The sequence below is a fragment of the Mytilus californianus genome, unplaced genomic scaffold (genome assembly GCF_021869535.1).
Source record: "Mytilus californianus isolate M0D057914Y unplaced genomic scaffold, xbMytCali1.0.p SCAF_5, whole genome shotgun sequence".
NCBI lineage: Eukaryota > Metazoa > Mollusca > Bivalvia > Mytilida > Mytilidae > Mytilus > Mytilus californianus.
In genome coordinates this window covers 9,040,291-9,056,362 of record NW_026262701.1, presented here as the reverse complement: position 1 = coordinate 9,056,362, position 16,072 = coordinate 9,040,291, and the positions used below count along the sequence as shown (strand labels likewise).

The 16,072-nt window shown below is 30.8% G+C and overlaps 1 protein-coding gene across 1 annotated transcript in view; it reads left to right on the top strand.

Annotated features, from left to right (window-relative positions):
- The window catches only part of LOC127702899 (E3 ubiquitin-protein ligase MARCHF6-like), a 34,080-nt gene that overhangs the window by 6,107 nt on the left and 11,901 nt on the right, over positions 1–16,072 (top strand). Inside the window, exons 3-15 of the mRNA XM_052207204.1 lie at positions 1,032–1,105; positions 1,879–2,022; positions 3,285–3,357; positions 3,852–4,005; positions 6,315–6,501; positions 6,696–6,757; positions 8,016–8,048; positions 8,860–8,911; positions 9,306–9,364; positions 12,533–12,642; positions 13,591–13,705; positions 14,154–14,357; positions 15,360–15,410. Of these exons, the coding sequence (XP_052063164.1) occupies positions 1,032–1,105; positions 1,879–2,022; positions 3,285–3,357; positions 3,852–4,005; positions 6,315–6,501; positions 6,696–6,757; positions 8,016–8,048; positions 8,860–8,911; positions 9,306–9,364; positions 12,533–12,642; positions 13,591–13,705; positions 14,154–14,357; positions 15,360–15,410 (1,318 nt within the window). The remainder of the gene's footprint in view (positions 1–1,031; positions 1,106–1,878; positions 2,023–3,284; positions 3,358–3,851; positions 4,006–6,314; positions 6,502–6,695; positions 6,758–8,015; positions 8,049–8,859; positions 8,912–9,305; positions 9,365–12,532; positions 12,643–13,590; positions 13,706–14,153; positions 14,358–15,359; positions 15,411–16,072) is intronic.

Genomic DNA, 16,072 nt, shown 5'->3' with positions numbered 1-16,072 from the left:
GAAATGGAAAATTGCAAAATTTTTATTTTCTTCTAAATATCAAGTAATTTTAAAATTGGAGTTATCTTCCTTTGTCCATGATTATAGTTGAATCAACTACAATCAATGCTTTATACAATGCAATGTTTAATTTTGACTTCCACTGATAAAACACAGATCAAGTTGAATTTGGGTAGTGTCACTTTAACCATTATTGAGTTATGCCCCTTTATAAACCAAAAGATTGCAAAATTTTTAGTTCCCCTTCTGTAACTTAAGTTTGCCCTAACCAAACATTATGAAACCTATACACAATATTCATTACCACAAAACTAAGATCAAGTACACATTTTTTGTTTCTGTTTTCTAACTTTAGTTTGCCTCAACCAAATGTTATGAAACTTATACACAATGCTTATTGCTACATAATACAGATTAAGTACGAAATTTGGTGAGGACACTTTTACCATTCTTGAGTTATGTCCCTTTATAAACATAAAAATTGCTGAATTTTTCATTTCCGTTCTCTAACTTTAGTTTGTCTCAACCAAATGTGATAAAACTTATACACAACCGTTCTAGAGTTATGAGTGTTTACAAATAGAAAAATTGCTGAATTTTTAGTTTCTGTTCTTTACTTAAGTTAGCCTCAACCAAATGTTATAAGACTACTTACAATGCTTATTACCACAAAACTCAGATCAAGTTCAAATTTGGGTAGGGTCACTTTTACCGTTCTTCAGTTATGTCCCTTTATAACTATATGATATGCAAGCGGGGGCATCATCTGTGTCCACATGTGGACACTATCCACATTTATTTCTTCATGCTTGAAGATATTGATTTGATATTTGGTGTATTGTTTTATCATGACAAGTTACAGATCTAGTTTGAATTTTGTTCCGGTCTGATGATTTTGTGCAGAGTTATGGTCCTTGGACTTAGAAAATTCACTCAAATAATAAGTTTTCCGCACTTTTTTTCGTGTATTAATCAGGTAAGTCTGTCTGTGAACTAATACATACAATGCATTCATGTTCCATCTGTTACAGCTTGGTACAATGGTTGAAGTACAGTAGAAAAGAATATTGTGAATTATGTAAACACAGATTTGCATTCACACCCAGTAAGTTTATTTTGGTAAAATTTTACACATAAATTTATCTGCCAAAATTGGTTGGACCTGTGTCTAGTAGATACCAAAGGTAACTTATATTATGTGTTCTGTCTGATGATTGTTGCTGTTGTAAACGACATGATAAATATGAATATGAAATGAAACATTATTAAATAAACATTGTTTCAAAAGTTTAACCAACAAATCTACATTTGCTTCCCCAAAAGAAAGAAAACAAATTGATGCCTTTCCTCTTACATGTCTTAGTCATACTTAGCTAACTGTTACATGTCATAAATCAAAATCATATGAAAACCTTATAAAACAATGCTAAGACCATTAAATTATGGGGAGTATATAGGAATCCTCTGTCCAACCATTTGCCTTGTAAGCACAACTGCTAAAGGACTGGATTGATATTGATGAAACTTTACACAGGTATAGAAAACTACATGAGGATGTGCATAAAGGAATAAAATCTCAGCACTACATGTTAAAGTAAAATAATCTGACGTACTTGCTTACTTCAATATTGGTATATAGGGTAATAGTATCTAGTGCAGCTTCTAATGACAGCTAGAAGGATATTGATGAAACTTAACACAGTTATAGAACTTTCCCTGAGGATGTGCATAATGGAATATAACATTTATATTTTGAATATACTGATAGTATTTTTGGGCTGGGGGTTTCCTTTTGTGAGTTCACTCACAGATCTAGATTACTTCAGTTGATCCTCTATTAAAGTACAAAGAGATTAATAATGTGACTTGTGATTTCAGTTTATTCCCCTGATATGCCAAAGAGGTTACCTGTAAAGGATATATTTGGTGGATTATTGAAAAGTATAGGCAGAGCTGTACGATACTGGTTACATTATACATTGGTAGCTTTTGCTTGGTTGGGAGTTGTACCACTAACAGCATGTAAGTTTGATCAAATTATATACTGTATGACCTTCCTTTCTAGTTAGTTTAAATTAATCAAATCCAAACAGCATATACGTATACAGTCATAAGACTTTAAATTTCTTGTAAAAAAAAATTTACATTGATAACTGGATAAGTTCTTTTAAAAGGAGGAGAAGACACTAATATCTATGAAAATTTCAGAATACTTTAATCAACCTCTTTAAAATTCTATTCATAAGATTTTAACATTAAATATGATGATAGTTTGTCTTAACAATTCTGCTGATTTATTAACAATGAAAAAGATATTTTGACAGTTTTAAACACTATTAATTGAAAGCAAAGTATTATTCATTGCTCGTATGCAATTCAACAGTGTTAAAAGTATGAGCATTAAAAAACATTGATAACTGGATAAGTTCTTTTAAAAAGAGGAGAAGACACTAATATCTATGAAATTTCAGAATACTTTAGTCAACCTCTTCAAAATTCTATTCATAAGATTTTAACATTAAATATGATGATAGTTTGTCTTAACAATTCTGCAAAGATGAAAAAGATATTTTGACTGTTTTAAACACAATTAATTGAAAGCAAAGTATTATTCATTGCTCATATGCAATTCAACAGTGTTAAAAGTATGAGCATTAACAAACATTGATAACTGGATAAGTTCTTTTAAAAAGAGGAGAAGACACTAATATCTATGAAAATTTCAGAATACTTTAATCAACCTCTTCAAAATTCTATTCATAAGATTTTAACATTAAATATGATGATAGTTTGTCTTAACAATTCTGCTGATTTATTAACAATGAAAAAGATATTTTGACAGTTTTAAACACTATTAATTGAAAGCAAAGTATTATTCATTGCTCGTATGCAATTCAACAGTGTTAAAAGTATGAGCATTAACAAACATTGATAACTGGATAAGTTCTTTTAAAAAGAGGAGAAGACACTAATATCTATGAAATTTCAGAATACTTTAGTCAACCTCTTCAAAATTCTATTCATAAGATTTTAACATTAAGTATGATGATAGTTTGTCTTAACAATTCTGCAAAGATGAAAAAGATATTTTGACTGTTTTAAACACAATTAATTGAAAGCAAAGTATTATTCATTGCTCATATGCAATTATGATATAAATATGATTAAAAAATGATGCAAGTTGTACTGTTTATTGTTCATTTGATTGGGAGCTACATCAAAACACTATAAAATGTCTACATGTATTTTGCTATTATATACAGAATGTCTTCATATTTATTTAGGTCGTATATACAGATGTTTGTTTACGGGATCTGTCAGTTCTTTGTTAACACTGCCATTAGATATGCTTTCAACGTAAGTATCTCTAAGTTCTTGGCCTGATATGAATGTTATATTTGACACAGGACATGAAACACCTACTGGTATCCATCATCAGCATACTACCTTTTGAAAATACTTGTGTAAACTCTTTGTTTCTATCTCAAAAATAGCAATAAATAAAAAAATCATGGTTCCACTGACAAACCAGCAGACTTAAAGTTTACCTATAAATGCACACACAAATTCTGTATATTCGATTATTTTCCTTCAGTTTTTGTTTGTGGTTTGGACCTTATATTGCACAGTTAAATCTTTGCTCTACACATAATACATGTCCAATGCATTTAAATGAACATTGAAATGTTAGCGAAAGGTAAATTTCGCAATTAAATGTCTACTCAGAAAATAGACATAAATGAAAGTTTCCTGATATATAGTAGTTTAGCTGTAACAGTCATTTACCGAAAAGTCATACCCATTCATATTGGTGATATCTGATATGCTGTTCATAATACTTCTATTTTCAGGGAAAACATAGCATCAGATTGCTTCTATGGGTGTTTTGTTGTAACATGTACATTATGTGCATTTATAAGTCTGGTATGGTTACGAGAACAGATCCTTCATGGTGGTGGACCTGAGTGGTTAGAACAAGATGACCAAGGACAGAATCCACAAAGGGTATACTCATTTTATGTTTATCCAGTAATGTAGTTTGGAAAGGATTTTAGCTTTGGATTGCATTATAGACACATAAGTTAAAATTTTCATAAACAAAAGAAATAATTTGTAGCAATTGTTTATGATAGTTCAACTATCAAATTACATATATAGTATGAACTATAAAGCAAAAGTTTCCAGCCTTGATCTTCTAAATACCTCAACTTTAAAACACTTTTATTGCAAAAATACTTAGCCCATTACAGCTATCATTGATGAAGTGCCTTAGTGTTAATGGTTAGTATTTATATGACAGAACTTTTCACAAATGAGATCCTAAAATCATATTTTGATAAGTGTATTGCATCTTCAAGGCTGTATCTTTACTTCACAACTGTATTATAATTCCTTCCTTTACACCAATGTATTTGTACACTCAAACAATTTACTATAAAAAATTAAAAAAACAACATGTTATGAATTTCATGCATTCGAAGTGCTTTTCTGGATTTACCTTCATCAGGAATGCTCAAAGCCGAATATTTGAAAGCCAAGGATGTTTATGTATAAGAACTAAAACAGTTGAAGAGCTATAATACCAAAATGGACCTAAAAAAAAGGCCAAATTCATCTAAGGTCAACTTTGCCTGAGGGAGTTGAAAACTGAGTTTCAAATAATATCAAAATTTATTAATGGACAATTTTAGAAAGGTTTGTTATTAATCATATCAGTACTGAAGTATATAAATGTAAGGATTTTCTTAGTTTGGATTTTGTGTTTCTAATTCATTTTAAACTGTTATTTGTACCATAAAACTTCTGAATAAATGAGACTGATTATTCTTTTAATAGGGAAAATGGCGTTAAGATATGTACCGTTAACAGGATACATTACATAGTAATGTGATTGATAGAATAGAAAGAAATTTAAATTTATTAGCCTGTAGTCCAGTGGTTATCGTTTTTATGCCCCCATATGGGATCATTATGATTTTTGTTCTGTACATTTGTTCTTCCATTCCGTATCAGGTTAAATATTTGGTCAAGGTAGTTAACCATGAAGTTTGGTTCACATCAACTTGAAACAGTAGTTAACATGTTTATTAGGATTTTTTTTTTTTTTTAAATATGTATATGAAAATTAGGGTTGACCTAGATTATGAATATTACTGAACATGGAAATTTGATAGTGCAAGTGGGGCATCCTTTCCTATGGACCCATATTTTTTTCTGTTTAATTTTATTTGCTCAAATTGGACAAAGTTTTCTCTTTTAAGTTGTTTCACATTTTGTTATCACAGTGCCTTTTATAGCTTACTGTAGGGTATAGGTTTTGCTCATTGTTGAAGGTTGTAGTGGTAAGTTGTCTCATTTGCAATCATATCATATCTCCATTTTTAGCTCACCTGGCCCGAAGGGCCAAGTGAGCTTTTCTCATCACTTTGCGTCCATCGTCGTCGTCGTCCGTCTAAAAAATAGAACATAGGGGTAAAATGTAGATTTTGGCTTATATCTCTGAAACCAAAGCATTTAGAGCAAATCTGACACGTGGTAAAATTGTTTATCAGGTCAAGATCTATCTGCCCTGAAATTTTCAGATGAATCGGAGAACCTGTTGTTGGGTTGCTGCCCCTGAATTGGTAATTTTAAGGAAATTTTGCAGTTTTTGGTTATTATCTTCAATATAATAATAGATAGAGATAAACTGTAAACAGCAATAATGTTCAGCAAAGTAAGATCTACAAATAAGTTGTCATGACCAAAATAGTCAGTCGACCCCTTTAGGAGTTATTGCCCTTAATAGTCAATTTTTAACAATTTTTTGTAAATTTTTGTAATCTTTTACAAAAATCTTCTTCTCTGAAACTACTGAGACAAATTTAACCATACTTGGCCATAATCATTATTAGGGTATCTAGTTGAAAAAAATTGTCCGATGATCCCGCCTTCCAACCATCATGGCCGACTTGGTTAAAAATAGAACATAGGGGTAAAATGCAGTTTTTGGTTTTTATCTCTGAAACTAAAGCATTTAGAGCAAATCTTACAGTTGGCAAAAATGTTCATCAGATTTAGATTTATCTGCCCTGAAATTTTCAGATGAAAGGGACAACCCGTTGTTGGGTTGCTGCCCCCATGAGTTAGTAATTTTACAAAAATTTTGCAGTTTTTTGTTATTATCTTAGATATCATTATAATATCTAATATCTAATACTATTAATTATGATTTTAACCTTATTTTACATGATTTCCAAAGCATCAGTAAATACAGGTGAGCGACACAGGCTCTTGAGAGCCTCTAGTTTAATATTGATCATTATATTTTGTAGAATTTCTTGGATGCAGGAATGGTCAATAACTTAGTAGGAGGGTTTGGAGGTGGAGCTCCAAGAGCAGCACCAGCCAATCAAAATGAAGATAACAATCAACAAGCGCCTGCTGCTGGAGAAATCAATGAGGAAGAAATAGAGGATGATGGGATTGAAGGTGGAAACAATGGCAACAATGCTGCTCAAGGTAAGATGTTTGCTAGATTCAAATTAAGACATTTGCATTTTAATATATATATATATATCAACTAAGGTGTTCTGTAAAATGAAAATTATGTTATCTTGCAACTGATCAGGATAAATGTGGTCTTAGCAGGGTTATGATACTGAATAAACAAAAACAAAATGAAATGTCATCTCATAATACTTATATTGTTTCAGATGAAATAAACTGGAACCCAATAGAATGGGACAGAGCAGCAGAAGAATTAACTTGGGAACGGGTAGGTAACAGTTATTGTAAACATACCGGTTAAGATGAGTACTTGTTGCAATTTCCATAGGTCTGTTCATAGAGCTGTCCAGCCAATCTGGAAACTAATAGGTGTGCCCTCTTTTATAAAAGGGAATGTCCTGTCTAAAGTGGCAATTCAGTCTCTGAACATAGTTGGGTAGAATTTTTAAAATTCCTCATTGCCTGCTTTAATTTATATATACTTATATAAAAAGAAAAAAAAAAGTAAGATATTTCAAGATAATAAAAAGACCATTTATTTTCTTTATAATCTAGAATAGAGCAATTGCATTTAAAATATTAGAAAAAATGTTTGTACTGTTTGAATAATACTCTGATATATAAATATGGCCGAAATCAATATTAAATATCACAGTCAAAATGAAACCCTGCTGGTTTTTTATCACTTTAATAGTTCAGTACAATACAAAAAATCTCCTGTTGTTCATGAAAAGTTTAGTCATCTCTAGCAAACAATATGGGCTTCAGCTTGCTTTAATCCATATCGTTTTTATATGCCCATTTACTTGACGTATTATGGTATACCGTTGTCTGTCCATCTGTCTGTTAGTCTTTCAACATGTCGGACAATAACTCAAAAACACTTTAACCAATTTGCATGAAACTTTTGTGAATTGTTTATATCTATTGACGTGAGCTCCCTTTCGATTTTTATAAATTTTATAGTTTACTTTTCCGAGTTATGGGGTGTTATTCATTAAAAAGGGGGATTTTGCAGTTTTCGGACAATAACTCAAAAATGCTTTGAGCAGTTTTCATGAAACTTTGGTGAATTGTTTATATCTGTTGACGTTAGCTTGATTTTTATAAATTTTAGATTTTACGTTTCTGAGTTATGGGGTTTTATTAATTAAATAGGGGGATTTTGCAGTTTTCGGACAATAACTCAAAAATGCTTTGAGCAGTTTTCATGAAACTTTGGTGAATTGTTTATATCTATTGACGTGCGCTTCCTTTCGATTTTTATTAATTTTAAATTTTACTTTTCTGAGTTATGGGGTTTTATTCATTTAAAAAGGACAATTTTCCAGTTTCGGACAATAACTCAAAAAATATTATTATGTATATTGTATGTTATATACATGATATACATACAATTTTAGCTATTCCTGCTTTCTAATCAAAACAGTAAAGTTCTATCAACTTTTAAGTAAGATAGGTACAGGCTTCAGTTGCTTTATTTAGTAGATATCTTATAAATAATACTAAGCATGTTTCTTTTTTAGCTTCTTGGACTTGATGGATCATTGGTATTTTTAGTAAGTATATGTTTGATGTATAGTAATGTTAAAAACACAAGATGTTTCAGTACAAATATACAACAAGAAACCTTCAAGGTCATAAGTACATACAATCAATTATCTAAAAGAACAAACCAAAAAGCTTAAAACTTTCCATGAAGAGACTTTGGAACTAAAATAAAAGTTTAATGGAACAAAAAAAGAGGAAGAGGCAGATTTTGTGTAATATATCTAAGAAATGAGTATGTTACATATTAAGAATATCTTACACAGGGTGTTAGAATATGCTTGAATCTGTAATGATACCTAATGTTATCTGTTAAAAGGTTCTTATGAGTGAAATACACTGAATAAATGGATGAGTTCACATTGCAAAATACAAACTTTTTGGTCAGTTCTAACAGATGTAAGTGAAAACATTTATTCATATGCTGCAGGTATAAATATTACATATAGCAGTAAGTAATTTAAAATAATGAAAATGAAAGAGCATATGAATAAAGGAGATATAGGGTAAACAGCAATTAGACAGCACTTTCACAACCAGAGATAACAACTGATTTCTGGTGTCAAAATTGTCAATCTACTCTCATTTTCAAAATATCTGTTGTCAGCCATTTTTAAAATTGCATGGCTTTAAGGTTAATACATTAGGAATTAAGGAAAATATTTATTTCATTCAGCACTAATTTTCATGTTTTGTTTGTTACAAGAAATCTTTCAGAATAGATACCCTGTGAAAATGTATTGCTTTGTTTGAATCAATTAATTGTTTCCCTGTCTAACATGTCTAACATAAAAATGTGCAAAATACTATGTTATTTTTCAGGAACATGTTTTTTGGGTGGTATCATTAAACACATTGTTTATATTGGTATTTGGTAAGTCTTATCTTTATGATTTTAGATTGGTTGTTCAGTTAAATGACTTGATATTAGTCAATCATTAAAGTTTTGTATTATTATCACACAGAAAAACAAAAGAAAAAAGTAATTGATACTATGGCTACATACAAATATTTTCAAACAACACTAATGAAATATTTTACTTTAATGAAATGTTATGTTTTTGTACTACATGTGTACTATCTTATATGGGACGATAGTACATGAGATATTAATTTGATGATAAACCAATCAAAAGAACAATTCTTTTACTGTTGTTTGTCTAGTCACCTGAAGGTATTAATGATAATTTAAAAAGAAAACCTTTAAAAATTTTTACTTGCTTGACAGAAAGAAATATATATTGATATTTTGATTTATTTTATTACAGCCTTTTGTCCTTTCCATATTGGACATTTTACATTAGTTGGACTTCGTCTAGATGACATTGTAAGTTTTTTTTATTTAAACTTCAGAATTCGTATGTTCAAATTCTGAAAGTAGCAGTGACCATATTGTCTTATATTTTGAAATGTAATTAGATTCCATGGGTCTAGGACACAAACAAACCCAGACAAAAGGCCACCAAATAAAAGTCCCCTCTCCCACTAGATAAAAACGCCCCATTTATAATTACATATCTTCCATTCACTTTATGCAATATATAATGAGGGAGAAGAGTTAAATGTATGATGAGTAATAAATTTGGTCCTTAAACCTCAAAATATTAAATCAGTGTAGATGTGTACAGTAAATTCAGAAATATGATTTTGATTGTTGACCAGAACAATGGACAAAAATGTGATAATAGCAGTGATTTTGCTAGCGCTCGTCATTTTCGTCATTTACGAAACGGTTTTCAAAATGACGTAAGTATTCCAAATCAATTTCGTCACTTAAATTTGAAAAGAGTAAAAATATTTTCGCATGAAAATACTATAATTCTACCTGTCTTATTGTTTCTGACAAGTTTATGACCCTCAGCTAATTAACATTTACAACAGGTGTTATAAGTTGTGATTACAGATAATCTGCTTATCGCCATCGGATGGGTCACTAATCAGTTTATTATTTATCAATCTCATAATTGATCATCATAATTATTTTCCCCAGTAAAAATCAGTCAGTCGGCATTTCAATTTCAATATTTATCAAACGAGCACAATTTGCAGTTTGTTTGTCGTAGTTTCGTCATTGAGTTTTCCCTCGGACAGTTCGCATTTTAATTTCAATATTTATCAAACGATCACAATTTGCAGTTCGCTTGTCGTAGTTTCGTTGAATGAACGTATTTTCGTCATATTTGATAAAACTTTTAATCAAAAACTTTCGACAATTGAGATTAAAAAGATAGAACTTTATTGATAACATTCAGAAATGTTTTCACGAGTCAAACAGGTGCTTCCTTTACGATGAACTGCGCATGCGGGAAAGTATTCTTATGAATTTAAAGACACTAAAACGTTAAATACGAAATAATTAAGTATTACACTAAACGAGAGAGACAAATATAGATCATATTTAGCAAATTTAATTCAAAAAATGATAATTTCCTGCCTTTTTTAAACACGAACCAATCCGTAGATGAATCCGGATTCTTTCTGAATTTATTATCCACTTGTCACTTCCAGTTTTCATTTCATTTGAAAATCGAAAGTAAACGTGATCTATTCATGATAAATTTACAATTTAAAGTCATTAGAATTGTTCCAATAAGGATTTGTAAAAATCCTTGGTACCAACTTTATAGAATTAATTCTAAATATCGCTTTAAAACATTTTTAAGGATAATGAGTATGAATAATGCAGTGAAATAGTCCTTACAAGTACATTTATGCTGTGATTCCTGGTTTTAAAAAAAATAGATCCCAACTTTTGCTGATTAGGAATGTACCCTGAAACTAACTGAAGTGAAATTGTGAACTAGATTTCTAGATCTTATATCCTAATCTTCGTATTAAAGTGCCACATCAGTCAAATCATGCAGTAACTGCCTAGTATGCCCAAGTCCAGAGTCTGACTAAGATGTATAGATAGTAATACACATCCTAGGTCCCTTGCTGCTAACCAAAATAAGGTTGATTTTCATCCCGTGCAAAAGTGACTAAAGCCCTCAAAATCCTAGCTTAAACCCTGGATAATAGTTATTGCAATTTCAGGAATTTCGGCATATAAATATAAAGCTGTCAAAAATTAAAAAATGGGAGTTATTATTTTTCCTGAAATTATCTCGTTGCAATTTTCACAAAAATAAAAAAATTGAAAACATTTATGAATTTACAGTAGAAATTTAGTTTCTTTGAGCAAGCACCTCCCCCTTTTTTTTTTTAGCTTACCGGGGCCCTTCGGGCCCCATGTGAGCTTATGCCATCACTTGGAGTCCGTTGTCTGTCGTCTGTCGTCATCTGTCGTCGTAAACTATTTCAAAAATCTTCTCCTCTGAAACTACTGGGCCAAATACCTTCAAACTTTAACCAAATGTTCTTTAGGGTATCTAGTTTATAAATTGTATCCGAAGTTTTGATTCATCGACAAACATGGCCGCCATGGCTAAAAATAGAACATAGGGGTCAAATGCAGTTTTTGGCTTATATCTCAAAAACTAAAGCTTTTAGAGCAAATCTGACATGGGGTAAAATTGTTCAATTGGTCAAAATCTATCAGCTCTGAAATTTTCAGACGAATCGAACAACCCATTGTTTGGGTTGCTGCCACCGTATTGGTAGTTTTAACAAAATTTTACAGTTTTTTGTTATTATTTTGAATATTATTATAGATATATATAAACTGTAAGCAGCAATAATGTTCAGCAAAATAAGATCTACAAAAAAGTTAATATGACCATAATTGTCAATTGACCCCTTAAGGAGTTATTGCCCTTTTAAGACAATTTTACACAGTTTGTTCATCAAGTTTGCTAACATTTAAAAATCTTCTCCTCTGAAACTACTGGGCCAATTACCTTCAAACTTTAACTAAATTTTCCTTAGGGTATCTTGTTTATAAATTGTATCCGAAGTTTGTATCCATCGACAAACATGGCCGCCATGGCTAAAAATAGAACATAAGGGTCAAATGCAGTTTTTGGCTTATATCTCAAAAATTAAATCTTTTAGAGCAAATGTGACATGGAGTAAAATTGTTTAATTGGTCAAGATCTATCAGCCCTGAAATTATCAGACGAATCGAACAACCCATTGTTTGGTTGCTGCCACCAAATTGGTAGTTTTAACAAAATTTTGCAGTTTTTTGTTATTATTTTGAATATTATTATAGATATATATAAACTGTAAGCAGCAATAATGTTCAGCAAAGTAAGATCTACAAAAAGTTAATATGACCAAAATTGTCAATTGACCCCTTAAGGAGTTATTGCCCTTTAAAGACAATTTTACACAATTTGTTCATCAAGTTTGCTAACATTTAAAAATCTTCTCCTCTGAAATACAGGTTAGCGATTCAGGCTCTTGAGAGCCTCTTGTTTTTTTTTAGCTCTATGCTTTTGGCAAATACAATAATCTTATTCTAATAGTTAGCTTAATACAACAGTATTCTTTTCAGACGAAGACTGTTAATCATATTATTATTGATAACAAACCTTCTTTTTTTAACTTTCAGATGGAATCTACACATTATGAAGGACTATTGACCACTATGATTGGCTATATTGTTATAGCATTTTCTCTGGTAGTTTTATACATGTTATGTGCCATTGCCAGGCTTAAAAAGTAAGTCATAACAACAATGTTAATGGAATATTTTTCAAGTTAGAAAAAAAAAAGAAATTGAAGAAAATAATTCTGCCACTGATTTACAGAAAAATTTAGAGAATCAAATAGCTAGCATTTTTTATGTTGTGAAGTTTGACAATTTTAACTTTCAGAACTTGAAAATTATTTTAAGAAATTAAAAAGACAAAAAGATAGTCTTTAAAAAAATCATAAAAATCTGAAGATTGAGAAACATTCTTCCGGTAATTTTCAATCAAAGAACACAAAAACTTTCCTCTGGAAACTTTGTTCACAAGATTATTTCTAGCAGACATGAAATATTTAGGTAGTCTCTCAGTGTAGTGGAATGATTGTTCAACATAAATTGATGGACAGTCAAACTACCAGTCCACTAATATCAACTGGATGAAGGCAATTTCAGTGATGAGGAGATTTGTTATTGACTTAAGTAATACATTATCTTATCATTTCAATTGTTTTAAAATGAATACATAAAAAGTACAACAGGAATCACCAAAAATACTGGACAGTACAACAGAACCACACTAACACCTGACACTCAGAACCACACTAACACCCGACACTCAGAACCACACTAACACCTGACACTCAGATCCACACTAACACCTGACACTCAGAACCACACTAACACCTGACACTCAGAACCACACTAACACCTGACACTCAGAACCACACTAACTCCTGACACTCAGAACCACACTAACACCTGACACTCAGAACCACACTAACACCTGACACTCAGAAGACAATTGCAACGTACAAAGACAACAACAAACAATGTATGATCAAAATAGTCTTTTGTAATACCTCAATAAACTCCTATTTTAACAGGAACAGAATGTTAGAATTGTTGTTAATTTGTATGAAAAGATTTGATTCCTTTTGATTTGTTAGATTCATAGATTCAACGTTTATATTTTATAGATTCAGACGAGTCCTAGGGTTATGTTACATTGTAGTAAAAGTGATGTTACTAGTAGTCATAGAGATTGGAGTCTTCCCACTTATCTGTGGTTGGTGGCTGGATATATGTTCTTTGGTATGTAGCAGAGCAGTCTGAAAAAAACTATATAAAATTACATTGAAATGGGACAAAAGGGATTTGGTGCAATAAATCACACAACACAAAATCCCTACATGCAGTTGAAAAAAAAAGTAAAGCAAAGGAGCAGTGCTTTTATTGCAGTTCTTCATCTCAAAGTCACAGTTGTCTTCAACATAGAGCAAAAGCTAACACCTCATTGCTAGTTTAAGACAGCCACTAGCACTGGTTTCAGCATATGTGAAAGATTGCAGAAATGAAGCTTATTTTATTTATTATTTAAACATTGATCTTTATATGCGTATATAAATAAATAGGTAAATGGTAGACAAGATATCTGAAAATCATTGCTGCCTTACACATTTTCCTTCTAGTATTGATATAGAAAAATTATTATTGTACAGATATAACAGTGAAGTAAGTTTTAGTTGAAATGTCTTTTTAGTCCATGTTTGATGCTACCCTGAAGGACAGGAAGAATAGTTTTCACTTAGCACCAGGAACCTCCATGTTTATCCATTGGTTGGTGGGAATGGTTTATGTTTTCTACTTTGCATCCTTTATTTTGTTACTGAGAGAGGTTCTCCGACCAGGAGTGTTGTGGTTCCTGAGGAATTTGAATGACCCAGAATTTAACCCAATACAAGAGGTAATATTAAGAAGGCTTGTAATAATATATTATTTTTTATTTTGACAGTTTGACTGAAGTATTATTCATCAGGCACAAAAAAATAAAATGTTTATACTGTCAATTCAGCAATTATTGCAAGGTTTTTATTAATGCGAATAATGCGACTGGGTGAGTATCGCAATGATATAAACTCTCATTCTGATATCTTATATGTATATCTGTATGCAGATTTTCCTGAAATCACAATAACTAATTTTTGTAGATTTCATGGGTTAAGGTGAACCACAAATTTTAGTATTCAATGAAGTACACATTTTCTCTAGGCTTGTATGTAGACTTTGGAAAAAAACTGAGAAATCAAATATCCATGAACATTTTTTTTTCTTCAATCCAGGAAAATTGGTACCCACAGAAATAAATGAATCCACAGTATTTGAAACAGCAGAACTCACTTTTTCAAAATTACATTTTATTGTCATTATTTGATATGGTAAAATTGTACTTCTGATGTTTTACAAAAAAATTGAATGAAACAAAAACCTGAAAGACAAGAGACAAAAGACAAAAGACAGAAAACAGAAGATTAACAATTTATGATACATTAGTGTATTAATTTTTCTATGTTACTGTAATGAGGACTTTGTTCTCTTTTAACAGTCTCAAAAAATTTGTAAAAGATTTTTTAGTTTGTATTAATCCATCTGAATGACTGTAAATCGTATTAACATATCATTGGAAGGGATATTACAGGTCAGTAATCCAGAAGACAATGACTTACTATGTTTTCAAAGTAATTTAAGACAAGTATCACAGAAAGTGGTAAATAACAATGAGATAAAATGGTGGACAACACAAACACCCAAAAGAAGAAGAAAAAAATATTCATTGTTTTATAATACCATAGGTGGCCAGATTGCAATTAAAAACTTTAATCTATACTGTGGAAAAAAAGTTATGTTTTATTTTTGTCTGTTTTTGTATATTGAATTGAAGTTAAGTAATATGATTTATCCTTTTCAGATGATTCACCTTCCAGTTTACAGACATGCCAGAAGATTTACTGCTTCAGTGGTACGGAAAGTATTTATTCTTCATTTTTTCTCTTTTGATAGATCTCATTTGTTATTAGTTATAATTTTTCTTAAATCATATGAAGATAAACTAAATAATAGATTTTACACATATTTTAGCTACTTACGTTTTTCTAGAAAAGAGTTTTGTGGGTAGTGTTTTAATTATATTTAAGTCTCCCAAACGAAGTTTGGGAAGACTTATTGGTTTTGCTCAGTTATTATTATTATTATTATTATTCTTATTCTTCTTCTTCTTCTTCTTCTTCTTCTTCTTCTTCTTCTTCTTCTTCTTCTTCTTCTTCTTCTTCTTCTTCCGCCACTTTTAAATTTGAACTTGTCTGCACCGGTTCTCCGAAACCGCTTGTCAGATTAACTTAGGGTTTCACAATATGCTAGACTAACATGTCTAGTGGTGCAATCAGGGTTTTGTTTGTGCATTGGGGTTTATAAAGGGGTACTTTGAGGGGCAAAAAGAAAGGAGGGTTTTACTATAGAACCCTATGGGATTTTATTTTTTTAAATTTTCAAATGATTATAAATTGAAAACCGTTTGTGATAGACACAATCTTTTTAATTGAAAATGTTCTAAATGATAAAGCACATTAAATGAAATACAGGGTTAGTCACCAGTCACCCCCACCCCCTGCCATTTAAGAAAGT